General features: G+C 52.1%; 1 protein-coding gene across 4 annotated transcripts; it reads left to right on the top strand.

Moving 5' to 3' along the window:
* The first annotated feature begins 11 nt into the window (after nucleotides 1–11).
* Nucleotides 12–27,964, top strand: BRD2 (bromodomain containing 2). 4 transcript variants are annotated; one of them, XM_029584704.1, is made up of 12 exons: nucleotides 12–545; nucleotides 7,725–8,022; nucleotides 13,044–13,181; nucleotides 13,428–13,569; nucleotides 13,899–14,110; nucleotides 14,287–14,655; nucleotides 15,344–15,472; nucleotides 15,636–15,839; nucleotides 16,104–16,348; nucleotides 16,762–17,069; nucleotides 24,551–24,673; nucleotides 26,215–27,964. In XM_029584704.1, the coding sequence occupies exons 2-12, from the start codon at nucleotides 7,834–7,836 to the stop codon at nucleotides 26,343–26,345; spliced, it is 2,190 nt and encodes a 729-aa protein (XP_029440564.1). In that variant the 5' UTR covers nucleotides 12–545; nucleotides 7,725–7,833; the 3' UTR covers nucleotides 26,346–27,964. The 4 variants fall into 4 exon arrangements, with proteins under 4 accessions (XP_029440564.1, XP_029440565.1, XP_029440562.1 ...); XM_029584705.1 differs by lacking the exon at nucleotides 12–545 and adding an exon at nucleotides 1,892–2,117; XM_029584702.1 differs by lacking the exon at nucleotides 12–545 and adding an exon at nucleotides 3,576–3,760.

Raw genomic sequence — 27,964 nt, 5'->3', positions numbered from 1 at the left:
CCCATCCCTGCGCCTGCGCGCTGCAGCTCGGGGACTGGGCGCCATGCTGACATTAACCCGAACCGGAGCCTGAGGGGCGGTGGTGGTGCGAACATGAAAAACGAGGATGGCCAGGCACGGACTCGACGGAACCTGAACCCCCAGGGTACGGCCTCGATCATGGCGGAGGAAAGCGCTACAATCAAGCCGGGGGCTGCGAGAAATCCCGGGGCGACGGAGAGGGCGAAGGTGGGGGCCATCACGTGACGGGCGCCCGCCAATCGGCGAGCTGCTGACGTAGCGAGATCGGGGCCCTTTGTCTCGCGCGCCGCCATGTATCGAGGCGGGTCTTTTTTTTTTTTTAATCTTTTTTTTGGAAAGAAAAAGGAAGACAGAAGAAAAGGAAACCTCGAGGATTGTTGAAATTTTTCTTATTGCTATTGGAAACGATCGGGGAGAAAGACTGCAAAACACCAAGATATCGGACGAGGAGTAGGTGAACGAAGGCGACATCACGTGAGTCGGCTCGGCCAATGGGCGTCGGTAATGGAGTTTGATTGACAGCGGTGAGTAATAGGCGGCTAAAAGGGAAAATACTAGCGAATAAGCCAGTTAAACGGAGTACACTGAGTATAAGGGGTGGAGAGCCCCCCCCCCCCCTGAAAAAAAACACTCTAGCTCTGGAATAAATGCCCCTAGTGTGTCTGTGGCCGGTCACTGGCTCAAGGGCAATTTATAACTATTAAAGCTGATTGCAATAAAGGAAGGCAGGCTGCCTTGGGAGAGGTCAGGGGTGAAGGAAGGCCGCTTCCTCAGGCCCTGAAACCTTTCTCTGGAGCAGGAGGCCGGGAGAAGAGTTTTTTTGGGTTTTTTTTTTTTTTGCTTGGAATGCCTTTTTCGGGCTGAGAGAGGAACTGGTTGCTCGTATAGGAAAAGGCCGAACCCCTCTGATATTATGCAGGTTATCGGAGAAAGGCAGAATAGAGGCCTGGTAGTAAGGAGCAGCAGGCTTCCATGCCCCTAAGGCCTGGTTATTGAAGAAGGCATAATCTCTCTCCCTTCCCCTGGGGGTCTGGATAGTGGAGGAAAGGGGGGAATGTTTTCTCATCCTGCTAGTGCCTGGATCCTAGAGGAGAGGGGGTATAGTCTTCCATCCTCCTAGTCCAGGGTCCTGCAATTGGAGGGAGCAGACATCCCCCCCCCAGCTTGGTTGTTGGAGAGGTTAGTGGGGTGGGGTTTGTCTCTCTTCTGGATGCAATGTTATGGGTTGGTAGAGATTTATGCATTCTCTCCCCCCCCCACACTGATTTATAATCACCAAGCCAGCACTTGTGGTTAATGTATCACTGGTACAGGAGGAGGAGGAGGCTCTCTGCAGTATTGCTTATGGGGAGGTGAGTATAACTCTAGGACAGTGATGATTATTTTTTTCATTCAACACACAAGCTGTTGAATTTGTTGCCAGAGGACGTGGTTAAGGCATCTAGCGTAGCTGGGATTGAAAAGGATTTGGACGAGGTCCTCGAGGGAAAAGTCCATAAACCATTATTGGCCAGGTAGAGTCGGTGAAAGCCACTGCTAATCCCTGGGAATGAGTAACAAGAGGTGGATTTGTTCTTTGGCATTTTCCTGATGTCAGAGACACTGCTGGGCTCAGTGGGCCTTTGGTCTGACTCTGCATGGCACACCTTATGTTCTGGGGGATGGTGGTGAGTCTTTCACCCCCAATAAGGCCTGGTTATTAAAGAATAGGCAGGGGTGGAGATGTCGTCTCTTGTCATCCTAGTCTAGATTTGCTTACTGGTGGAGAGGGTCATTCTGGTTATTGAGGTGGAGTTTGTGCCTTGTCATGGGTTGGGCGATGTTTGTGGTTACTCCTCCTTCCTGCTCTGTGATTATATAGAATCACGACCAGCCAGTGGTGGAAGTGATTGTGGTTAATGTGTCAGTGACACTGGAGGAGGCCGGCTTTTTGGGTTCTGGTTTTGGTGGGAGGGTATTCCTAGAACAGAAAGGGAGGAGTGGACTACATTTCCCTTTTCGGCTCTAGTTATGGGGCAAAAGGGTTGCTTATGCCACAGTGGTTCGAAGGAGGTACAGTGATGGAGAAGGCTTTGGTTATGTGGGGGTCTTAGTAGGTGAGTGATAAGAGGCTGTGTCCCCATTCCTCTGCTTTGGTGTGTGTATGAGACAGGATGGGGGGCATCTTCCCTTGGGCTCTGATTATTGGAGGAGTTATTGTGACATGGGATGGGGGCATCTTCCCTTGGGCTCTGGTTTTGGGGGAGATATTCTGTGACACAGGATAGGGCCATCTTCCCTTGGGCTCTAGTTTTGGGGGAGGTATTATTGTGTGACACAGAATGGGGGCATCTCCTCCTGGGCTTTATTGGAGGAGTTATTGTGACATGGGATGGGGGCATCTTCCCTTGGGCTCTGATAATTGGAGGAGTTATTGTGACATGGGATAGGGCATTCTTCCCTTGGGCTGTAGTTTTGGGGGAGGTATTATTGTGTGACACAGAATGGGGGCATCTCCTGCTGGGCTTTTATTGGAGGAGTTATTGTGACACGGGATGGGGGCATCTTCCTTTGGGCGAACTATTATTCTGTGACACAGGATAATGGGCATCTTCCCTTGGGCACAGGTTTTGGGGGAGGTATTATTGTGTGACACAGTATGGGGGGCATCTTCCCCTGAGCTCAGGTTATTTGGGAGGGGGGGGGGGGAACACTATCCCCTGGGCGCTGGTCATTGAGGTGAGACCTCCCCCTGATGTTAGTTGGGTCCCGTCCCTGGTGTTAGACGGTATGGACCGGCTTTCGGGTCTCTCTGTCCGACGCGGGTTAGTTGTTCTGACGTGGGGATGGTTTTCTTCACTATTTCAACGGTGGAGGGATTTGTGGCGGGTTGGAGGCCGGTGAACGCCGGAGCGACTCGGGGCAGCGATGGCGAGAACGCTTCGTACGCGTTAGTGGCATTTTTGTGCTTTTTTTCGCTGTCTTTTCACGGCTTTTGTGTCAGCTGCGCTGCGTTACAAAATGGCGCCGCTGCCGCCTCGGACAGTGCGAGAGAAGAACAAAACGCCTCGAGACTGCCGATGCCGGCGGGGCTCGCGACCTGGCGCGTCAGGCGGTACTGGCCAATCGTGGAGCAACAGCTTGCATAGCCCGCCCCCTGCCGGCGCGAGCCACTCCCCTACGCACCACTCGCTCGTGTTTTGCCGCCTCCAGCTGCTTGGTGGGTAAGGAGGGACGAACTCCTGAGTCACAGTCTGGAGGTGGAAGGATGCAGGGGCAGGTTTAACCGGTGATGGACGTTACTTTGGACCAATCGGTCTACCTGACAACCTCGTCTGTGTCTTCGAAACCAATGATCATGTACTTTCTCCTCTGGATTGGCATGAGTCTGGAACCCAATCAGGTGTGAGCTCGGCGACGTGGGGCGGTCCTAGAAGGCAGTGATGCAATCGGCGTGACGGACGGGTCCAACTGGCCAATGGGGCGGTGGGAGTGCGCGGGGGGGCATGTAGTAGCCTCAGCCAGCCAATGGGAGGTGAGCGCGAGGCGGAGCGGCGGTGTTTATATATGAGCGAGCAGAAGCAGCGCGCGGCGCCATTTCGCTGAAGCAGAGCTAGGAAGAGGAAGGTCACGCGGGCCCGGGAGCGCGAGGTGCGCGCGCACACAGCGAGCAGCCGGAGCCGCTTCAGCCGCAGGAAGAACCGCCGACACCATCCGGAGCCATCCTTATGGAGGCGGCCCCCACCCCGCCCTATAAGAGGTACGGGTGGGGAGGGAAGCTCTGAGGCACCACCCCCCCGGCGTTATTTCCGAGCGGGGGCGTCTGGAAGAGGGGCTTGTTGAGCCGCAGTGACCCCGCCCCCCCTGCCCGGGGGGAGCTCTTGTCAACAAGAACCGGGAATGGCACTACATCCGGGGTGGCGGTGGTGGGGGGTTACGGTGATGTGATCCCTCTCCACGCCTGCGGGAGAAATGCTGCCCCGCTGTAACGCGCCGCCAGCTTCTTCAGCCTTTACTGGCTGGGTAGTGGGAGGATGATTTTACGTCCCTGCTGTCTGATGCTCTTGTCTTATGCTTGGAACAGGATTTATTGCAAATAAAATAATTTTATAGTACCTGACTGTAATCCGCTTTGAAGTGTCCTGAAAGGTGAAATACACACAAAAAGAAAAACAAATAAATAAGAGGTCACGTTATTTGGCGCGCACAGACCGGGGAGTGTGATTGTTGAATGGAGGTGGTGGGGTGTAAATGCTCGGGCTGCCATCAGAACGCGGGGCACGGGAGAATGAATGAGCCGGGGAGTCCCTGGCATGGATTTGCTGCTGATATTGGCGTGTTCGCGTGCACGGATCCGGGGTCTTTTTTGTTGATGGGGGTTGCCGGGGTGTATATATATATATATCCCGGGGCTGGCATCCTACCCTAGGGCACTACGGGGGAGTGAGCCGGGGAGTCCCTAGCATGGATTTGCTGCTGATATTAGCGTGCACGGATCCGGGGTCGTTTTTGTTGAATGGAGGTGCCGGGGTGTGTATATATATATATATCCCGGGGCTGGCATCCTACCCTAGGGCACTACGGGGGGAGTGAGCCGGGGAGTCCCTGGCATGGATTTGCTGCTGATATTAGCGTGCACGGATCCGGGGTCGTTTTTGTTGAATGGAGGTGCCGGGGTGTATATATATATATATATATATATATATATATATATCCCGGGGCTGGCATCCTACCCTAGGGCACTACGGGGGAGTGAGCCGGGGAGTCCCTAGCATGGATTTGCTGCTGCTCCTGGCTTGTGTTTATTGGCGTTATAGCATGCACGGATGCGGGGTGGGGGGCGTGATTGTTTGAATGGGGGTACCGGGGTGTATATATCCCGGGGCTGGCATCCTACCCTGGAGCTCTGCAAGGTGGGGTGGGGAGAGTCCCTGGCATGGGCTTGCTGCTGCGTAATGTTAATGGTGTCTGGGGCGGGAGGGGGGTACCCGGCTCTCTGTATGTCGCTGTACAAGGTTTATTTGGGGTCGGGAGTGTGTCCGTCGAACCTGCGGGGGTCTCCGGTTATGACAGCTCCGCGGGTGAATGGGGGAGGGTGGGGGGAAGAATTGCTCCCTCCCGATTGGCTGGCGGCTGCTTTGTTGTTGTGGTGGGGGAGGGGGGGGGGAGGACGGTGGTACAGTGAAAAGAGAGGTCCTGGAGCATGCGCCTTAGGAGGAGGAGCTGCAGCGGTAGGGATTTCCCTTTTCCCACGTCCATAGCTGCGGCTTCCCGGGCCGGCGCCTGCAGATCCAGCACGCGGCCCTCCCTCTCCGTGGGAGCCTGGGCTGGGGATTGCAAAGAAGTGATGCAGCAGATTTCTTTTTTTTTTGCAAGCACGGGCTGCCCCTCTAGCAGGAGCTCCCCACTTCTCACAGTCAAAGCAGTTTTCCCTGGTCTCGTCTGCTTTTCGGGTTCTTGGCCTGACAGCTGAAGACGAGACAGATAAGGACGGTGATGTGTCCCTCGGGCTTTTGTTGATTTCTTGTAGTATGTCTGGGGCAGGTGTTAAGTGAATCTAGGACTGCTCTGCAGGATTCAGGTGTCCCCCCGTGTCACTGTCAGAGAAGTGATTTAAACTGTGCTCCATTTTTTTTTATTTTGATAAGATGAGGGTATAGGCCTCTCAAAACGCAAAGCACATGTTGGGGGCGGCTTAGCGTTTCCTCTGTGGCATTCAGCAAGTTTGCCTGCGGAAGTGCCTTTATTTATGTTTTGACAGGACGTGAATGGGTTTGTGTTGGCAGGGCGTGGTAGGGGGAAAGCCTCCAAGTGTTGCCGAGTTCCTCTGCTGCATCCCATGCTTTTGCAGAGCAGCCGCTGCCAGGTTCTGCAGAGTCATAGGAGGATACAGGGCTCTTTGCCCTGGCATTTTAATGACCTGCAGTAGGGAAAGCTGCTCTGCCTGGGCCATAAGCTGTATCTCTGGCCCCCCCCCACCCTGCCGCCTTGTTCATGATTGGAGTGATCCTTATCACCAGGGTGTAAATGCTGCTCCTTGTCTGTAAATCTTCCTGGGGGGGGGATGATTTTATTCCTTGCTTTTGGTCATGTTTCTGCCTATGCCTGTAGAATGGCAGAAGGGGATTCAGTCTTTACTTTTCTGATCCCTTAAACCGATTTTCAATGCTTCAGGTTGCGTGACTGGGGGATGGGCATGGGGAAATGGTGAGCCGTGGTCTGGTTTTATTCCGTTTTTCCATGGGAATTAACTGGGCTGCAGGAAATCTAATGTTACTCTGTCCATCATTTGGGTTAGAGGGTTGAGCCCATGCTGCCCTTAAATATTGAAAGTTAAATTTAAGATACAGTTCTGCCTTTTTTTTTTAAATAGAATATAAATATTTGTCTCTTAGGGGCCTCTATGCGCTCAGCATTTTTTCTCACAGGCAGAGAATGGGAGAGAACCTTTAGTACTGTTGTGGATGCTTTGCAACCTGCACACCAAATATAGTTTCATTATTCCTACTTAATGATATGTGAGAATAAGCTTTACTAATTTCAATATGTGTGGCATGAGAACTCGACTTTTTTTCTTGAAGGTTGTAGGGCATGGTACAACAGCAGGCTGGAAGTATCCCTGGCACCCAGCATCAGGCACTTGGTGCAGCGCCCGGCTGCAGGGGGACAGGTTCCTTGTCACCACTGCTGCTGAACACAGGAAGGGGGAGGAGAGGGAAGAAACCAAAACCTCCTGAAATCCAAAAAGAATTACCCCTCACCCCAAAATAAGCAAACAAAACCCGTAAGAGAATAGAGGAATGGAAAACACTTTGCCTGCTGTCTTAGAAGTTTTACAAATTTTCCAAACACTGTGTATAACATGTTGTGTGTTTATAGCTGATCTTTCAGCTGGGGCCTGTCGTCCAGCTGCTGCTGCTGTCTTCGGGCTGGGCTCTGCCATCAACCGAGCTGGGGAGGGGGGAAGTCTTGGCTTCTTTCTAGCAGTGCTAGCACCAGAGATGGGCGTCTGAATCCGTCCCTGCTGTGAGCACACGTGTGCCCCACGCCGTTCTGTTTATCTGTCGGCGCAGAGACGGCCTTCTGTTCTTGTGCTAATGCACTAATTCTACATTTCCGGGAGGTAACGGGCAGGCTCGCAGGCGGCCGAGAGGGATTCAGAGTCTGCCAGGAAGACAGGACGTGTGGTCAGGTCAATTCAGACCGGCTCAGTGGTGGATCTGCTCCCCAGCCCAGGGGCGTAGTAACTTTCCACGTGAGAACCCAGGCGATAGGTAATCGTAGCGGGGGCGCAAGGCAGCTGGCATGTGCTGGTGGCAGGGAAGTGCGCACTGGTGCCATGCACTTAAGTAAGTTCAGGTGACTGTTACGTTCTGCTTTTTGCACCTTGTTTAGGTGATAGTGGCTGGTCAGGATGGTACCAGTTAGCAATATGCAGCCTCTGAATGCTGAGCTTGGGGGAGATGCTGGTAGTGAGAAGTTTCTGTGGCAATTCTGGCCCACTAGAGCCACCGAAAGGTGGAAGTCTTGCTACTGGCAATGCATGCACCACTTAATCTCTGCCCCTCTCCTCTGAGGGGTGGAGAATGAGCTTCCTGGAATCCCTTTTTATTTTTGGGAGAGAAGCTGTACATAGAAACAAATCTCAGCAGTGACTCTGAAACATTTTGATTCCTTCCTCTTCAGGTTCTCATTGCTAACTTTGACTTTCTCCCCACCCCCAGGCTACATGGAGAAGGCGGCAATGGGTTGCTGGGGATCCTGGGGGAGGCCGCTCCCGGGAAACGGATCCGGAAGCCGTCCCTGCTGTACGAGGGCTTCGAGGGCCCCGCCATGACGTCGGGGATCCTTCACGCTCCCTCGGCCAATCCTCCCCCGCCCGAGGTGCTGAACGCCAAGAAGCCGGGCCGCTCCACCAACCAGCTGCAGTACATCCACAAGGTGGTGGTGAAATCCCTCTGGAAACACCAGTTCTCCTGGCCCTTCCGCCAGCCTGTGGATGCCGTCAAGCTGGGATTACCGGTAAATTAAAAAAAAAAAACCAAAACATAAAAAGGGGGGTGCGCTGGGCAGAGAGACCGCGGGCATGTGTTCCGCGGAAGGGTTCACGTGGCGCTGTGCGAGGAGTTGCACGTGTTTTCAGGCAGATAGAGAAGGATCGACCGCCGGAGTAAAAGGAAGGATTTGCAGGTTAACGCTGGTGCGTTGGGGGGGGGGGGGGGGGGATTTTTAGCCTGACTATGGCTGACAGCATTATTAGAATTCAGTTGCAATAATTCCCTGCCCCAAAGAACTTCCCCCATCTTAAGTGGATACCCGAGAGGAGAGAGTCCCTGTTTGTGGTGGGGGGAGGACCTGGGATTTGAACCCTGCTTGTCAGCCCGGTGCTGGAACCACCAGCCGCTCCGTTTTGTCATCCAGCTTTTTTTTTATTTTTTTTTGTGCCTATATTTAAAAATGGTTGTGCTCCGGTTTCCTCTCCTGATGACGCTCGGTGATGGCGACAGTACTGATGGCCTCGACCTGTGAGCTGGGTATTGCTGAGGGGAGAATGTCGTGGGGGGGGGGGGGGGCTTTAAAAGTCCTGGTTCTAATCTTTAAAATGTTTTGGAATTGGATGGTCCTGCTCGATTATTATTTCATTCTCCCTCATAACCTGCGGTCCTTTGAGTGGCTGTTAGCGACGCCGCCATCTGTGAAGATTGCTCGCCTGTGAGAGACGAGAGGTCAAGCCTCTTCGGTTCCAGGCCCCCCCCTGTTTGTGCGATGCCCTGCCTGGACTCATTAAGGCATTTATGCCCACTCACGATACGGGCTGCTGAGTGCTAGGTACTTATGGTGTCTGGGTTGAATTGTTTGGAACCGCGTTGTGTTTTATTTGGTGCGTATGTCACTCGTTTTATGTTTGTTTTTTTTTTAATTGACATTCATTTAGCAGGGCTGTAAGCGGAAGATAATTATTCTTCCCTGTAGTACCAGGATCAGTCCAGACTGCTGGGTTATGCCTCCCCTCCAGCAGATGGGGTCAGAGAAAAGCAGAAAGCACCCCCTTAGATGTACCGGTGTGCCACCTGCGATCCCTCAGTGGTTCCAGCAGATGAGAGGATGGCATAACCTGCAGACCTCATCCTTTCAGAGAGTTATTGATTAATTACCAAATTATAGACAGTTTCTCTTGATTATACCTTTGGCTAGATGGAACATCTAAGTTTTAAAAAACCCCAAAACAAAACAGGAAATGTTGAGCACTTCCTAAGGGCAGGCAAGGCTAGGCAGTGTCCTAAGGCCTCTATACCCGGAGACTTGCCCCTTTTCCCGGTGAGTTAAGAGGGGGAGATTTACCAGTGGGCCGGTCCCTCTCCCCTCTACTATACAGGTCCAGAGAGGCGTTATTCCTCTGGTGGGAGCTAGTATCTGTGTAAGTGAAGGCAGGGATGGTAATTCCCCTGCTTGGTGGCTGAAAACAAAACAAAAAAACAAACAGTTTTTTAAAACACACAGGTAGATTGTAAAGAGCACTCTAACTTGTCTAATCAGCCCCAGCCTGCCGATTTGCTCCTGGGCCCTCCGGAAGGGGTGGATTTCTCCATCTAGCTAAAGTTGCTTTTTTTCGCGCGGGTCACGTTGTGCAGCTTGTGGGGATCCAGCTCAGCGGCTCTCCCACGAAGGCCTCGGCTCCCGATGTATTCCCAGGGGCGAGGGGCCGAGGCCGATTTCAGGGCAAAAGTCGGTCCTGCCACAATCGCACGGCTTGGGGGGCAGTCCCTGAGGCAGAGGCATGTTCCATCCTCACTCGGAGCGGGAACGGTGGCCATCTTGCCTGGCTCGGGTCCAGATATTCAGAGGGAGGAGATTCTCCTCCGTTCTCCCCGCCCTCAGACACCGCGTTGTGCAGCCTGACTTAGCTCCTCCCTCAGCATTGCCTCCGTACTCAGATCCTCCTGTGGGGGGGGGGGGGGGCCTTAAAGCGACAGCACCCATTTTCTTCGCAGTTTGTATTACTGCTACACAAAGCATATTTGGATGCGCAGGATGATTGGGAAACAGCCTCCCTCTCCGGCTAAGGTTTTTAAGCCAGCGGAGGGACAGGAGTGCTGGACAACGGATTCCCCGTTCAGTTCCTCCCAGAGGCCTTCCAATGCCCTCCGGATCCCGCGATACCAGACCCCTTCTCCGTGGATATGAGCGAGGATATGGATAGTGCTGCTCCAGTGGAGGGGGATGACCCACAGGTGCTTCGTTTGTTCCACAAGGAGGAACTAGATCCGTTAATTCCCCATGTGCTTCAGGAACTGGAGATTCTAGCTCCGCAAGAGGTGGTGGATTCCACTCCTGGAGATTGTTTTGTCGGGGCTTCGAGCTCCACCTCAAACTTTTCCTTTTCACCCAAAACCTTTCCAGATTGTGTCCCGGGAATGGGATACACCTGAAGCCTCTTTATGAGCAGAGCCATGGAAAAGCTCTATCCGCTGCCAACTGAGTCCTTGGATCTTCTTAAGGTTCCTAAGTTGAACGCGGCCATCACGGCCATTGCTAAACACACAATGATTCCGGTGACGGGAGGAGCGGCTGTCAAGGATGTTCAGGATAGAAAGCTGGAAGTTTTACTAAAGCGGATATTTGAAGTATCCACGTTAGGAGTGAGGGCTGCCGTCTGTAGTTGCTCATGTCTCAGGACCTTCCACCGGGGGAGACTGAGCAGGCGAACCGCATGGAATCGGCAGTTGCCTATATGGCGGATGCACTGTACGATCTTCTCCGTACTTCTGCGCGTACCATGTCTTTGGCAGTTTCTGCAAGACTGCTGCTATGGCTCCAAAACTGGTTGGCCGATGCCTCTTCTAAGTCTCAACTGGGTTCCTTCCTGTCAAGGGTAAGCTGTTGTTCGGGGACAAGCTGGAACAACTTATTAAAGCTTTGGGAGACAAGGTTTACAAGCACCCTGAGGACAAACCCAGACTGTCTTGCCCCTTCGGCATGTTCCGGGGGCGTTTTCGAGGTCAGCGCTGTTTCCTTTCAGGTAGGGGTTTCTCCTTTGCCCCCGACAAACATCAGCGAGGGCATGGGCGCATTCCTTTCAAGGCAGGCGGCCTTAGCGCACTGGAACCGCTCTAGGTTTCGCCTCCAACAAAACTCCCCAATGAAGGTGCGCCGGCCCATTCCTCTGTTCCGCAGATTGGGGTCGGCTCTCCCTGTTTTGAGAGGAATGGGTCAGGGTCACATCGGACCAGTGGGTTCTAGATATTATAAATCATGGTCACGCTTCGGATTTTGCTCGCCCACTGCGGGATCTGTTTCTTGATCAGGTGGCTCGCTTTTGTCTAGTGGCTTGGCTTATGAGAGGAGACAAGAAAGAAAGGCTAACCGGAGGCGGTGATTACCACTCTTTTACGCACACAAAAGACATCTACTTCTCTCACCTATGTGTGGGTGTGGAAAGTGTTTGTTTGCTTCCTGGTGCAGTGGGTTGAAGGTGTCCCCACGGTTGATGGTACCTCCATTGCGGGGCATCTGGATGTAGCATGTCTTTTTGGGAGGGGGGGGGCCCAAGCATTTACGCCCACCGGTGAGGGCGGTTTGTCCTTCGTGGAGTTTGAATTTGGTTCTCCGCGGGCTCTGCGGTTCTCCTTTTGAGCCTATCAAACTGGCCACTTTGAAAGATTTAATGCTCAAGACGGTGTTTCTCGTGGCTATCTGTTCGGCTAGACGCATTTCGGAACTTCAAGCGTTGTCGTGTAGAGAACCGTCCTTGCGAATTTCTGGCTGGGATTTCGCTTAAGATGGTGCCTTATTTTCTGCCGAAGCTGGTCTCGGCTTTCCACGTCAACTAGTCAGTTGAGTTACCAGCCTTTCCAGATGTAGATAGGAGTTCTCCTCAAGGTCAGGATATGAGGAAATTGGACGTCAGACGGATTCTTCTACGTTATTTGGAGGTGACTAATACTTTTCGATTGATCATCTTTTGTCTTATGGAGCGGTCCAAAGAGAGGATGTAAGGCTTCCAAAACTATTATTGCCCAATGGCTGAAGGAAGCTATTGCATCGACATACATAGGTCACGGGTGACAAGTGCCAGATGGTCTTAAGGCTCATTCCATGAGGTCACAGGTGGCGTCTTGGGCAGAGAGCCAATGTCTGTCGCTTCCAGACATTTGCAGGGCAGCTACTTGGAAATCCTTGCACACGTTTGCTAAGCATTACCGTTTGGACGTCCGAGCTCCAGATGGGGATTCTTTTGGCAGCAGTGTGCTTCGAGCGGGACTCTCCGGGTCCTATCTCATTTAAGGCAGCTTGGGTACATCCCTGCAGTCTGGACTGATCCTGGTACGTACAGGGAAAGGAAAATTGGTTCTTACCTGCTAATTTTCCAAGGATCAGTCCAGACGCCTGCCCACGAATATAGTAATTGGGAGAGTCTGCTCAGCTACTTGTTTCTTTTTACAGGTCTTCGGCGCCTTTGAAGTATCGTAAGCGCGATTATAGATAGTATTTTCGCTGGTTATTCACAAAAAAAGGGTTTCTCTTGATCTAGTCATTGGCTGTTTAAATTTACTTCATTCTGCTTTGATATTGATTATATTGAAAGATCGCAGGTGGCACACCGGTATATCTAAGGGGTGCTTTCAGCTTTTCTCTGACTCCATCTGCTGGAGGGGAGGCATAACCCAGCAGTCTGGACTGATCCTTGGTACTACAGGAACGAAAATTAGCAGGTAAGAACCAATTTTCCTGTAATAGATAAACACCTCTGGAAGGGCCGGTGAGTTCAGGGTTGGGGAGGTGATAGGGGCCTCAGTGCTGCAGGCAGGACTGGAGGGGTGAAGAGAAGGGGGAGCTGTGGCTGGACAGGAAGTCTGGGGAACGCTGTGGGCAGTGCTCGGAGGCTCAGTGTTATGGGGGGGGGGGGGGGGCACCGCCGGTGAGGCCGATGGTCCTCTCTTAGGACTCTGCTGGCCAGATGTGCGTCCTGAAGCCGCAGAACGGGGGAAGCTGTCGTGAGTGTGTCACAGCTAAAACTTTTAACACTGAGGGTTGTGCTGCAGGATTACCACAAGATCATCAAGCAGCCGATGGATCTGGGCACCATAAAGAGACGAATGGAGCTGAACTACTACTGGAGCGCCACCGAGTGCATGCAGGACTTCAACGCCATGTTCACCAACTGCTACATCTATAACAAGGTGAGCGCAGGGCCCCCGGGGTCTTACCACCAGGAACATCGAGTCGGCAGCGAGGGATCACGCCAGTGGGAATGCGGACAGGGTCCTCCCTGTTCTTTGAGCTGGCCTGGGGAGATGTAACCTCACTCTCTTTAGCTTTGGATCTCGTGCTGAAACCTGGTTGGGAGGGGATTGTGCGCACCAGATTTAAAAAAAAAAACCTTGGGGTTGTGGTTTTTATTTATTTATTTATTTTCTCTCCTGTTGAAGCCTACGGATGACATCGTCTTGATGGCTCAGAGCCTGGAGAAGATGTTCCTGCAGAAGGTCGCTCAGATGCCGCAGGAGGAGCTGGAGATCCCGTCTCCCGGACCCAGGAGCAAGCACGGGAAAGGCCGCAAATCTGCAGGTAGGCGGGGCAGATGGGGGGGGGCGCGAGGGCTGTTCGGCCCTGCAGTTAGTGGGAGCAGACACTGTGCAGATGTCAAAGGGAGCTCGTACCTCCAATGGGTTGGGGATCTGTCAAAATTGCATTCAATTTCAGCAACGTCGTAATGTGCTGTACGTTATTCCACGTTCTGATAGCACGGTTACTTTTGGGTTTGACGTGCTGAACGTATTGCGTTAATATTATTTATTTATTATGGCATGTTGTGTTCTCAACAAACTTTAAATTTCACAAGAAAAGAAAAATGCCGCCAGGGCCGTTAACGGGAAGAGTGCTCGATCTTTCCACAGGGATTGTTGGAGGAGTTACCACTGCTCACCAGGTTCCTGCCATCTCCTCAGTCTCTCAGACCACCCTGTACCCTTCCTCTTCGCCGGAGCTCCCCAGCACCATCCTGGGCATCTCCCACGCCTCCATCCTCTCCCTGCCCGTGATGAAATCCATGCCGCCCACGCCAGCCATGCTGCAGGTGGCAGTCACGGCCTCTCAGCCGGTCACCAAGGTGAGGGATGAGGGGGGCGTCTGATCAGCCGGAGAAATCAGGATTTGTCATCTTGGGGGTGCTCCGGGGGGGGGGGGGGGGGGGGGGGAACTCGCAGGATTTGTTTTTTTGGTGCCTTTGCTGCCGAAAAAGAACCGACTTTTCCACCTTGTTCGTTTGTTTTTTGTTTTTAATAGAAGAAAGGCGTGAAGCGGAAAGCGGACACCACAACCCCGACCACCACGGCCATCATCGCCACCAGCGGGAGCTCCTCCCCCATCATCACCCTCCTCTCCAAGCCCGCCAAGATCCCGGCCCGCCGGGAGAGCGGCAGGCCCATCAAGCCCCCCCGCAAGGACCTGCCGGACTCGCAGCAGCACCAGACCTCCAAGAAGGGCAAGCTCTCGGAGCAGCTCAAGTACTGCAACGGCGTCCTGAAGGAGCTGGTGTCCAAGAAGCACGCCGCCTACGCCTGGCCCTTCTACAAGCCCGTGGACGCCTCCGCCCTGGGGCTGCACGACTACCACGAGATCATCAAACACCCCATGGACCTCAGCACTGTCAAGGTGGGCCCAGGCTCTCGTTCTCTGCTTTGCGTCCTGAAGGGGGGGGGGCTCCCGATTTCAGCGTGCGGGGGAGCCGACGGCGTCCCGTCCCCCCCCCCCTTTCTCGATTGCTTTCTGCCTCGGCAGCGTTTAAGACGCACCGTATTGTGCATGTTTCTCTCTACGCCGTAAGGGGGGATGCAGCGCTCCTTGTCCTGGCGTGGGGGGTTAGGATTGTAGCCTTTTGGGTGATCTTCCTGTGGCTGTATCTGCGGTGGTGAATTCTTACCTTCTCTCATTTTGCTTTTGGGTGGTCTTCGAATGGATTTTTCCCCGGCGGTGAATCCTTTCCTCTTCTGTCTGTCTCGCAAACCTGGGCGTTGAGCAGCATTGTCTGTCTTGTGGTCTTTCTGTAGGATTACAGGGCTTCAGGTTACCTTCCTGTGGCCTTGTATCTGGTAGTGGTTTTCTTTTTTTTTCCCGGTTTCTTTTCCCCCGGCGGTGAATCTTTGTTATGTCTTTCTATTGCTTTTGCTCGGTTGGTCTTTAGTTGGTGTTGAGTAGATGGTAGGTCTTCTGATGACCTTCCCTGGGATCTTTTTTGCTCTTTCTCTTTCAGTAGAACGGGGTTGGAGCACTGGATTATTTTTATGTGGCTTTATCCCCAGCAGTTCATTTTCCCCCCCCCCCCCCCCTCTCCCTTCTGCAGAGGAAGATGGAGAATCGGGAGTACCATGACGCTCAGGAGTTTGCGGGCGATGTCCGGCTAATGTTTTCCAATTGTTACAAATACAACCCCCCGGACCATGACGTAGTGGCCATGGCCAGAAAATTGCAGGTGAGAACTGGGCTCCCTCTCAGTCAATGTGCCTTACATAGAGGGGGAGGAGGCAGTGTTAGGCTTTGTCAGTTGCGTGTGTTAATTACCAGCCTTGCTTGGAGGAAGTGTGTGTGGTTTTGGTTTTTTTTCCTTCAGTGACTGTTTCCTTTCCCTTGCATAGGACGTGTTCGAGTTTCGCTACGCCAAGATGCCGGACGAGCCTCTGGATCAGTGCCCTCCCTCTGCCACCACGCTCTTACCCACCATCCTCTCTAAATCCTCGTCCGAGTCTTCCAGCGAGACCAGCAGCGAGAGCACGTCCGACAGCGAGAGCTCCGACTCCGAGGAGGAGCGAGCAAACCGCCTGGCTGAGCTTCAGGAGCAGGTACCCTGGACTCTAGGTCTTCCCAGGAGCTCTGGTATCGTTTGCGGCGTTGTCTTCCCGCTAACCCCTCCCCAGCCTGCAGCGCCCGTGTCACTTCCTGTTGCGCTCTTTTTTCCTCTGCCGTGTCACTTCCTGTTGCGCTCTTTTCCCCCTGCCCATGTCACTTCCTGTTGTGCTCTTTTTTTCCCCTGCCCGTGTCATTTCCTGTTGCGCTCTTTTCCCCCTGCCTGTGTCACTTCCTGTTGCTCTCCCCTTTTTTTCCAGTTGCGAGCCGTCCATGAGCAGCTGGCCGCACTCTCCCAGGGCCCCATCTCTAAACCAAAGAAGAAAAAGGAGAAGAGAGAAAAAAAGAAGAAAAAGAAATGTGAGAAACGTAAAGGAAAGGGAGGCGACGAGGAGGAGAGGTCGTCCAAATCGAACCAGACGCAGGGGAAGAAATCCTCCAAAAAAGCATCTGGTGGGGGCTCCAGTAACCCCACCAGCAGCAGCGCCACCTCCTCCAGCTCCAAGTAAGGGACAGCAGGGGGGAGGATCGCTGCTGGGGAGAGGGAGAAACCCCTCTAGTTAGGAGCCCACCTCATCCAGCGAGGGACAGAGCAGGGAGTACTGCCAGGGGCAGGAGAAAGGAGCAACGTCACCAGCAGTAGCACCGCTGCCTCCAGTGAGAGACTGGGGGGGTTACTGCAGCAGCACCACCACCTCCTGCTCCAGCCAAGGGTTATGGAGTGGGTAGTTAATGCCAGGGGGAGGGAGGGAGGAGAAGTTAATACCCCAGCAGTAGCAGCACTGCCGCTTCTAGCTCCAAGTAAGGGACAAAGAGAGAGAGCGTGCGTGTGCGTGCCCATGAGCGTGAGAGAGGGGTCACTTCAGGGTACGGTTAGTTCTTCCTATCCAGTAACTTTCTGCCTTCTTTCATCTTTAGGAGCTCGAAGAAATCCTCCAAGTCGCTGCCTCCTGCCGTGCCCCCTCCCCTGTACGACTCTGAGGAGGAGGAGGACAGTAAGCCCATGACGTACGACGAGAAGCGACAGCTGAGCCTGGACATCAACAAGCTGCCGGGGGAGAAGCTGGGGAGGGTGGTGCACATCATCCAGTCCCGGGAGCCCTCGCTGAGGGACTCCAACCCCGAGGAGATTGAAATAGACTTTGAGACCCTCAAGCCCTCCACGCTGCGGGAGCTGGAACACTACGTCATGTCCTGTCTGCGCAAGAAACCCCGCAAACCATACAGTGAGTGACAGTCCTCACGCAGACCCTGATAGTGAAGGACGACCAAGGGGAAACTTACTTCCCCCTTCTTTTTTTCCTCTCCCTGCCTTAAAAAAAAAAAAAAAAAAAAGTCTTGCAGTGAGCGACAACTCTCACCCTCTCCCAGAGGAATCTCCACCTTGATGCAGACCATTCAGTAAGCGACAGTCCTGACTCTTTCCCCACTGGAAGCTCTGTCCCTGAACAGATCCTGCGGTGAGCGACCATATTGACCTTAGCCGCATGCAGCCCAGGCTCACATGGAAGGATATCCCTGTTTCCTGTACATAACCAGATTATTCCAGACGCCTGGGTTTTACCTCCCTGCCAGCAGATGGAGACAGAGAGAGTCTCACTGACACTGTACATAACCCAGTGTGCCACCTGCAGTCCCTCAGTATTTCTCTGTCTATGGTGTAAACCCTGCAGTCTGGAGAGAGCTAAAAAAAAAAAAGAATTTCCTTATCATCCCAGGGGGTTGTGAGGCTCTGTTTGGCAGAAAAGGCGGCTGCAGAGCATGGGGCCAGGTCAGGAGGAAATCCCAGGTCAATTCCTCCCAAAAAGTGGCGTACGGGGGGGCCCTCGTAGGGCCTGTGGTCCGGTTTGCGGCACCCTGGGATACGCAGGGAGACCTGGATGAATCTGATAACCCTGTTGGAGCATCTCGGGTGCCTCCGGGAGCAGGGCCTTTGCCAGATGGCTTGGCAGAGATGGGTACCATGGATGGAGATCCTGAGGGAGGTGTCTGCAGCAGAAGGTCGTGAGGCTTTTCCACAGGGATGAACTTTGGCCTTTGATTCCAATGGTGGTCCAGGACAGGAGCTGGAAATCGAGGTGTTGGCAGGAGGAATCATACTTGGAGGACATGGACCCTGTCCTGGACAGGTTGTGTGGCCCAGCGAAGGCTTTTTTCTTTCCACAAGTCTGTGAAGAAACTATTAGATTGGGAGTGGAACACTCTGGAATCTGACTTAAGGGTCTGTAGAGCTATGTCCATGCTTTATCCTTTACCAGAAGGAACCTTGGTTCTCCTAGCCCTTCCCAAGGTCAATCCCTCAATTTCAGCAGTCACCAAAAGGACTACCATTCCGTTAGCTGGTTTGGATGTGTAGGGTTGTAAGCTGGAACTTCATCTGGAAAGGATTTTTGAGGTTTTGGCCTTGGTGACTAGAGCAGCGGTGTGTAGCACCCTTATGCGGAGGGCCTGTTTGTGCTGGGTTCAGCAATTATAGGAGACCCAGGCTATGTTGGGTGCTGAGTGCCTGGAGGCCGCGGTGACTTTTATATGATCTTTTAAAAACCTCCTCCAGAATCATGAGTTTGGCGTGTCAGTTAAAAGATTGCTGTGGTTGAGAAATTGGTCAGCGGATGTATGCTCTAAAGCTCAGTTAGGGGCTTTGCCTTTCAAGGACGAGCTCTTAGTCGGTGAGGCCCTGGAACAGATTATGAAGAATCTGGAAGAGTCCAAGGTGCAGAAGCTGCTAGAGAATAAATCTAGAGGCAGGGAAGGTTTTCCCACTCATCCTAAGTTTAGAGACAGGTGAAGATTTCGCCAAGCTAAGAGGTCTGGTGGGCCTCACAGGCAGCCAGCAGGAAGATCTCCGTCTTGGGATCAGTCCTTTTTGGGGTGGCAAGAGGCTGTCCAGGGACAACGCAGGAGCAGCAAAGGCCTCACAATGAAGCAAGGCTAGTCCACTCTTCGGTTCTGGCTGTTGGAGGGCGGCTGACGCTCTTTTTTTGAAGTGTGGGCCAAAATTACCATGGAACAGTGGATCTTATGTAACAAAAGACTGATATGTTTGCTTGTCCCATCTTGTGATGCCAAACAAAAAGGGGTCCTTTCGCCCAATTCTGGACCTGAAGAAAGGCGATCGTGGTCCTCAGTGTCGTGTTTCCATATGGAGACTCTGTGGTTGGTTGGTGTAAAAAGGGGAGTTCCAGGCATCTCTAGATGTGACAGGCTTATCTACGTATAGCCATCAGACAGGAGCACCAGAGGCTTTTCCACTTACTGATTCTAGGCGAACGTTTCCAATTTCTGGCTCTTCCGTTTGGTTTGGCAGTGGCGCCACAGACATTACCAAGGTGAATGGTAGTAGTGGCGATGGCCTTACAAAAGGAAGGTGTGCTGGTGCAGCCGTACCTGGACCACTGGCTAATCTGAGCAAAGTCGACGAGCTCTGCCCGCAGTCAGTGCAGAAGATGCTGCAGCGATTGCAGTCGCTGGGTACTGAACTTTGCATAGCGTCATCTCACCTCCTCCAGACCCTGGACTATCTCTAGGGGCTTGGTTCAGCATGCAGGAAGGAAAGGTATTCCTGACGGACGAGAGAATCTCGAAGTTGCAGAGAGGTTTGTCATCTTCTGGATTTGGATGTACCTAGGGTGTGGGACTGTTTGCAAGTCCTGGGCTCTAAGGCTTGAACGTTGGCCTTGGTCCCTTGGGCTTTTGCTTACACGCGGCCTCTTCTGATGGCTCTCCTATCCAGGTGGAATCCTTTGTCGTCGGAGTTTCACCTTCCTTTCAGGCTCGGAGAAGGCAGGGAGAGCCTCTCGTGATGGCTTCTGCATGCCAGTCTGGAACAGGGTGTGGAGCTGGAGGCTCCGGATTGGGTGTTGGTCACCACAAATGCCAGCCTTTCGGGCAGGGCTCGTGGTCAAAGAAAGAGGCTTGTTTATCTATTAATTGATTAGAGACTATGGTCAAATGCACTTTACTTGCCTTTCTGCTGTTGCGTGGGCATCTGGTCAGTCTCGTTAGACAAAACAATGAGGGTGGCATAAGCATTGTCAAGTTAAATGTAAAACATTGTTCAGGTAAGCTAAGAAAGAATTTGAAATTAAGTTGGCCGTAGAGGCAAAAACTCATATATCCAAAGCAAGAAACCTGTGAGGGAATCAGACTGTTAGATGACAGAGGGGTTAAAAGGGCTCTTAGGGAAGATAAGGCCATTGCAGAAAGACTAAATGAATTCTTTGCTTTTGTGTTTACTAATGAGTATATCGTGGAGATACCGGTTCCGGAGATGGTTTTCAAGGGTGAGTCGGATGAACTCTGAAGCAAATCACTGAAACTGGAAGATGCAGTAGGCTAGATTGACAAACTAAAGCGTAGCAAATCACCTGGACCGGATGGTATGCATCCTAGGGTACTGAAGGAACTAGCCACTGCTATTAATTGCAGCAGTAGCATGGGATCTTCTTAGTGTTTGGGTAATTGCCAAGTTCTTGTGGCCTGGTTTTTGGCCTCTGTTGGAAACAGGATGCTGGGCTTGATGGACCCTTGGTCTGTCCCAGCATGGCAATTTCTTATGTTCTTATGAAATTTCAGGTCTGTTAGTTAAAAATTTGTAACCTATCATTAAAATCATCCATTGTACCTGAAGACTGGAGGGTGGCTAATGTAACCCCAATATTTAAAAAGGGCTCCAGGGGTGATCCGGGAAACTAAAGACCAGTGAGCCTGACTTCAGTGCCAGGAAAAATAGTGGAAAGTGTTTTAAACATCAAAATCACAGAACATATAGAAAGACATGGTTTAATGGAACAAAGTCAGCATGGCTTTACCCAGGGCAAGTCTTGCCTCACAAATCTGTTTCACTTTTTTGAAGGAGTTAATAAACATGTGGATAAAGGTGAACCGGTAGATATAGTATACTTGGATTTTCAGAAGGCGTTTGACAAAGTTCCTCATGAGAGGCTTCTAGGAAAAGTAAAAAGTCATGGGATAGGTGGCGATGTCCTTTCATGGATTACAAACTGGTTAAAGACAGGAACCAGAGAGTAGGATTAAATGGTCAATTTTCTCAGTGGAAAAGGGAAAACAGTGGAGTGCCTCAGGGATCTGTACTTGGACCGGTGCTTTTCAATATCTACTAGATAAATGAAGCTTGACCGATGTGCCGCAAATGCGCAGTAGAGAGCAGCTCTACCGCGCATGCGCAGGCGAGCACGTCGGTCAGAGCTTGCCCGTAGCAAAAATGGTGCTGGGGGGAGCGGTGGCGGCAAGGCACAGTAGCGGCATGCACTCAAGGGAGGGGAGGGACCTCCCCCGGAGATCTTCCGTTTGTGCCATCTGGAGGGGGAGGGAGGGAGACTAGAGGGAGGAGGTGAGGGGAGAATAGAGGATGAGGGGGAGGGGGAAGGAAATGGACCGGAAAAATTTTTTTAATGTAGCCCGTTTTTACGGGCTTAACGGCTAGTATATATATAAATGATCTGGAAAGGAATACGACGAGTGAGGTTATCAAATTCACAGATAAATTATTCAGAGTAATTAAATTGCAAGCGGATTGTAATAAATTGCAGGAGGACCTTGCAAGGCTGGAAGATTGGGCATCCAAATGGCAGATAATTTAATGTGGATAAGTGTAAGGTGTTGCATATAGGGAAAAATAACCCTTGCTGTAGTTACACGATGTTAGGTTCCATATTAGGAGCTACCACCCAGAAAAAGATCTAGGCGTCTTAGTTGATTATCCATTGAAATTGTCGGTTCAGTGTGCTGTGGCAGTCAAGAAAAGCAAACAATGTTGGGAATTATTAGAAAGGGAATGGTTAATAGAACAGAAAATGTCATAATGCCTCTGTATCGCTCCATGAGGAGACCGCACCTTGAATACTGTGTACAATTCTGGTCGCCGCATCTCAAAAAAGATATAATTGCGATGGAGAAGGTACAGAGAAGGGCAACCAAAATGATAAGGGGAATGGAACAGCTTCCCTATGAGGAAAGACTAAAGAGGTTAGGACTTTTCAGCTTGGAGAAGAGACGGCTGAGGGGGGGATATGATAGAGGTGTTTAAAATCATGAGAGGTCTAGAACGGGTAAATGAATCTGTTATTTACTGTTTCGGAATATAGAAGGACTCCATGAAGTTAGCAAGTAGCGCATTTAAAACTAGTCAGAGAATTCTTTTTCACTGAATGCACAATTAAGCTCTGGAATTTGTTGCCAGAGGATGTGGTTAGGGCAGTTTATTGTAGCTGGTTTTAAAAAAAAGTTTGGATAAGTTCTTGGAGGAGAAGTCTATTAACTGCTTTTAATCAAGTTGACTTGGGGAATAGCCACTGCTATTACCGGCATCAGTAGAATGTAATGTATTTAGTGTTCGGGTACTTGTAGCCTGGATTGGACTCTTGGAAACAGGATGCTGGGCTTTATGGACCCTTGGTCTGACCTAGTATGGCAGTTTCTTTTGTTCTTACATCAACCGACAGGGGGCATACCAAGAATCGGGCAGTAGTGTTGGAGGAATAAGTTGATTATATGGGCAGAACAGCATTTGACTTCTCATATTGCTGGGGTAGATAATATTCAGGTGGACTTTCTAAGTCTGAGGACACTGGACTCCGGAGTGTGGGAGTTGTCAGAGTGCTATGGATCTAATTGATGACAGATGGGGGTTCCCCCATCTGGACTTAATTGCCACCAGGGTGAACGCCATGGTCTCATGTTTTTTTCAGCAGCGAAGAGTGCAGAGGGCATCGATGCTCTGGTCTTAGATAAAGCAGAACCCCTCTGAGCCATAGTAGTTCCCCCATGGCCACTGGTAATATGGTGGATAGGGAAACATCTAGGCAACATGATACTGGTGGCTTCGGAGTGGCCATGTCGACAGGGCCATAGACGGGCCTATGCGGTTCGGTCATCTGCCATATCTTCTCTGCCAAGGTTCAATATTTTCAGAGCAGGTGTCTTGCTTTTGTCTCGCGGTCTGGCTTTTTGAGAGAAGGCTGAGAAAGAAGGGTTATTCTGACCCGGTCATTGCAGGCTAGGTGTTCTTCAGCTTATGCAGCATATGTGCACGTTTGAATCTTGTATGGCCGACAGAGTGCAATCTCTGCAGGCTACAGTGCTGCAAGTTTTGACCTTTCTTAAGAGGGTTTGGTCAAGGAGCTGGCTTATAACTTTCTTAGAGTGCAAGTAGCAGCGTTGAGCTGTCTGAGGTAGTTTTGCAGGACCATGCTCTGTTGGCGCATCCAGATGTCATACATTTCCTACGAGGAGCTAAGAATCTGTGGCCTCGGGTAAGGAAGACTTGTCTGCCCTGGAGTCTTAATGTGGTTCTTAAAGGTTTGTGAGGCTCCGTTCGAGCCATTCAGAAGGGCAACTCTGAAAGACTTGCCACTGAAGGTGGTCTTCCTGGTAGCTATATGTTCGACCGGAAGGGTTTTGGAGTTCCAGCCTCTATCGTGTCGGAATCACTTTCTCCAGATCTCCGAGTTGGGTGGTCTCGTCGCTTCATGTTAATCAATTGGTGGAGCTTCCAGCGTTTCCGGATTTGGATTCCTCCGCGCGTCACGCGAGGGAGCTTAGTCTGTTAGATGTGAAGAGGGCGTTGTTGCGACTTCTGAAAGTTACGAATGATTTTAGTGGATTGGGCCAAAGAAGGGGAGGCGCGCAACTAAAGTTATGATTGCGTGCTGGCTTAAGGAAGCAATTGCTTTGAAATACCTAAAGGTCGACCGGTGCCTGAAGGGTTGAGGGCACACTCAGGTGGTGTCTCTTCAGGAGATTTGTAGGGCAGCCACTTGGAAGTCGGTTTTGCCAGACATTATCGCTTGGATATCGGGGCTTCGACACCCAGGGGTTTGGTGAGAGTGGTCCTGTAAACGGGACTCTTGAGGTCCCACCCAGTTTAGGGGTGCTTAGGTACATCTCAGGATTCTGGACTGATCTGGGTACATATAGGGGGAAAAAACTGGTTCCTACCTGCTAATTCTCGTTCCTGTAGTACCCCAGATCAGTCCAGAGGCTCGCCCAGTCCTATTTGTACGATTGCAGAGTTGTCGGTGGCTGCCGCGCTGGTTTTTTCCTGCATCCTTTTTTAGCAACGGATTGTGTAATAGTGTGTTTCAGTTTTTATGTCAGCAGCCTCCTGTTCGTTGGGAGTGGGGTTGGCGGTTAAAGTTTTTTGCCGTCGAGATCTCATCTTGGCTTGGGTACAGGTCTGCAGGAAACTCTGTCTCCACCTGCTGGTGGGGATGCAAAACCCAGGAGTCTGGACTGATCCCTGGTACTACAGAAAGGAAAATTAGCAGGGTAAGAACCAATTTTTCCTTTCCCATCTCCCAAGGAAGCTCTGCCCATGCCCTGATCTTGGGTCATCACTCAGAGACCCAACATCATGCCCTGACCTGTACAGTGAGTGCCACCCTGTGCTCCCACACAGACCCTACAGTGAATGATGGTCCTGACCCAGTCCTCTTGGGGGGGGGGGGGGGGAGCTCTGCTCCCTCCCTCTCCCCACCATGACCCTACAGCAAATGACGGACTTGTATCTTGAATACTTCTGTTTTGTAAATAGGGCACCCAGGGCCTGGGTCCCGCCCGTGCTCACATGCTAACAGGGCTGAGCGTAATCTTCTTTGAAGTGGCTTTGAGGCAGGATAATGAATCAAATAACTCGAGGCGCTGTAATTAATCCCCCCCCCCCCCCCCCCCGTTCTTCCTGTCCTAGTTCTGAAGAAGCCGGTGGGGAAGACGAAGGAGGAACTGGCGCTGGAGAAGAGACGAGAGCTGGAGAAACGGCTGCAGGACGTCAGCGGCCAGCTCAACTCTGCCAAGAAGCCCCCAAAGAAAGGTAAAGGGGTCTCCGGGGGGGGGGGACTGACTCGCACGAGTGCACAGAGCTGAGGGGGTCTGTCCATGGGGAGCGGCCCCCTTAGATCAGTGCAAGGGTTTTTCTCACCTCGTGTACACGAGGGGCACAGGTGCCTTGCACTGGAAAATACGGGTTTGTCCTTTCTCCCCTCGGGGGGGACGTGCGCACGTATGGGTTAGGCTCGGGGGGCCAGGGGATGAGGCGACTGCCTAAAATGCCATAGTATGGAGAGCGGGCAGAGCTGATAACCAGTTGGGCCTGAGCCTTGCCAGCGTGCTTCATCCACCTTCTGCTGCTACCTTCGCTCTGTCGGCCCGGCTTCACCTCCCGAGTCCGTGCTCCCAGGACCTCGCCTGTTGGCGGCAGGAGTCGGCGAATCATCGTGGCTGAAGTTTTTTACCTTTTTTGTAGCGGCTCCTGGTCTCGGTCTGAATGTGGTTAGGCCTTAGGCTGTCTGCAGAGCAGTGCCCTCTAGTGGCCTTTCCCCAGGGCGGCTGCTGAGTGCACCCTGCACTGATGAGAGCCCCCCCCTCCCCCCGATGGGGAGGATCATGGAGTTTATTCCCCGTCACAGTGCTCGGTGTCTGAGCTCACCCCGGGTGAAAGGGTCTTTGGTTAATGCACGGCAATTTATTTTATTCCCATAGATTCGGGTTAGTGATAACTCTTTGCATGCCGACCTGGAAACTCCCAGCTTAGGATTTTGGTTCATTTTGCAAGCCTCTCCGCTGTCTCTATGGAACGTGTCGTCTTCCTTTTTTTTTAATAGGTAATCAAACTTTTGTCCCAGGAACAGTTTTTAGGGGAGTATTCCTACATGGCTGCAGAAGGGCTCTCGTGATTCTCTCTCTCGGGTTTTAGACTCCCGTTTCCTGTTTCACCGTTACTTGGAGAAATTTAGTTCAGTTCTGTGCAGAACAAATTCAGAACGGAAGTAAATTTATACTGAATTTCTCCCAAGTAACCGTGAAACGACGAGAGAATGCAGCGATGTTTTGGTATAAATCACTGTCTTGTATGTCACGAAATGTAGGCCCTCGTACCGTGTGATGCTGGAAATCTTTTTTGTTTTGTTTGCTCGAGGATTTTTCTGGTCTCCCCTCTGGGAATAAATATATAAAATTGTGGTTTAAAAAAGATTTCTTCTTGGGAGGCTGGAGGGGAGAGACGGTTTTACAGCCTCCGAATTTCATGCATTGCAGGCATGGGCTGCATAATCTTACGCTCGGGGAGAGAATTCTTTTAAGACTCTGCACCTTTTATTTGGATCCTTGGGACTGCCGGATAACTATTTATTTTTTGTTCTTTCTATTTGCTGTGGCGGTATTCCTAAAAAGATATGAACATAAAATTAGAGCGTGGGAGCAGTTACCCCTGTTGTGTAACAGCATGAGAGCTCTCCCACCTGACAGCGTTCATTTGGGGGGGGGGGAGGTCACGGTGCCGCTCTCCCCTAGAGGGACTCTGCAGAAAGTTGCTGCATCATCCTATCTCTCTCTGTCTCCCTCTCTCTCTCGCAGCCCACGAGAAGACCGAGTCAGCTCAGCAGGTGTCGGTGTCCCGGCTCAGCGCCAGCAGCAGCTCCTCCTCGGACAGCACCAGCAGCTCCAGCACCAGCAGCTCCGACACCAGCGACTCTGACTCGGGTTAAAAGCCGTCACCCAAGGGGCGCGCGGGGCAGAACGGGTTCGGATTGGCTCTGCGGGACCGGGACCATGCATGAACCGGACTGAGACTGTCCCTCCGCCCCCCCCCCCCCTCGGGATGAGCGTGGCGAGAGCAGTATTACAGCGAGGCACCGGCTCTCCCAGGGAGGAGCGAGCACAGCGGCAGTGTCCCCACCCCCCTTTATTTTTTTTATTTTTTTTGGTGGGGGAGGCTGTTGACACGCTCTCCTCGATGCAGGGAGGAGAAAAAGGGACTTTGTGGACGCTATTGGGGACGGCTGGACGGACAGAGATCGCAAGGCCATCCTTGTGTGATCCAGGGGTTTGCTCGGCTCGTACCTAAATCTCGGAGCGAGGCTCGTAGAAGCTGCCGGATCTGGGACGGGGATAATACGTGTGTTACAAAAAAAAAAAAATCCGGTACAGGGAGTATCCTCGCCGCAAAGGACACGTGTTGGGAGTCTCCGTAAGGCTCTCTTCTGCCCCGGCTGCGAGGTGGTGCCTTCCCTGGGAGGTTTCCTGTCCCCGCCCCCCCTCGTCCTGCCTGTATTTTGGCTCTGCTTGGCTGCACGGACAGGACAGCCGGTGCTCGGCGGGTTGGGAGTCTCCGTAAGGCTCTCTTCTGCCCCGGCTGCGAGGTGGTGCCTTCCCTGGGAGGCTTCCTGTGCCCGCGCCCCCCCTCGTCCTGCCTGTATTTTGGCTCTGCTTGGCTGCACGGACAGGACAGCCGGTGCTCGGCGGGTGCCGGAGCCGGGATGGTTTCTGGCGGGCCGCGCTGAAGAGGTGGAAGGCGCCAGTTTTTTATGGGGGGGGGGGGGGTGTTGGGTGTGCTTGCTGTGACCTTTTTTTCACCGGGCGGCGCAGTGGAACATATGATGAGGGCGTAATCTTGTCGCTGGGTCCTGCGTCGAGCCCACCCGAGCTTCATGTAGGTCAGAAGGGGGGGGGCGAGAGTCCTGATAGTTTTTCTGCAACTATTCATGGTTTTTTGTTGTGTTTTTTTTAAAAGATGTTTTACGTGGGGGTGGGGAGAGGGTCTGCCGTCCGCAGCCTGTGTCCTGCGAAGCCTGTTTCTCGCGTGTCGCAGCATGGTGCATGTGGGGAGAGCCGCAGCCTTGTACGTGAGAGGACATCGCAGCCCTCTCCTCCCCCCGTAGGCATGGACCAGGTTTGCCAGCTCAGCGAGACGAGTGTTGGCTTTTACCAATTTTTTTTTTTTTTTTTACTTTTATTTTTCATTCCCCCCCCCCCCCCCCCCCTTGGAGGGCCGTGTCCCTGGTTTTATGTAACTTATTTAAGGAAAGGAGTCTAGGGTTTGTTTTATAGTGTAAAATTCCCTGAGGCCGCCTGTTGATGCAGGCGCTGGTGTAAATTCAGAGTTTATGAAACCTGTACATAGCAGCGCCGGGAGGTAGCATGTTTCTTACCGGGAAAACAAAAAGGGGCGTTTATTTTTTATGTTAAAAAGAATCTGTGCACTTTTTATTTCCTGTTTTCTACTTGTCCTGGTTTTGTTTTGCTCACAGTCTTCTATATCTTAGGATCGTGATCTCCCATGTATGGATCTGGAATCTGTGAATAAAGAGAATCGTATTCACGTTTA

Source organism: Rhinatrema bivittatum, chromosome 19, assembly GCF_901001135.1.
Source record: "Rhinatrema bivittatum chromosome 19, aRhiBiv1.1, whole genome shotgun sequence".
NCBI lineage: Eukaryota > Metazoa > Chordata > Amphibia > Gymnophiona > Rhinatrematidae > Rhinatrema > Rhinatrema bivittatum.
This window is presented reverse-complemented; position numbering and strand designations above follow the sequence as displayed.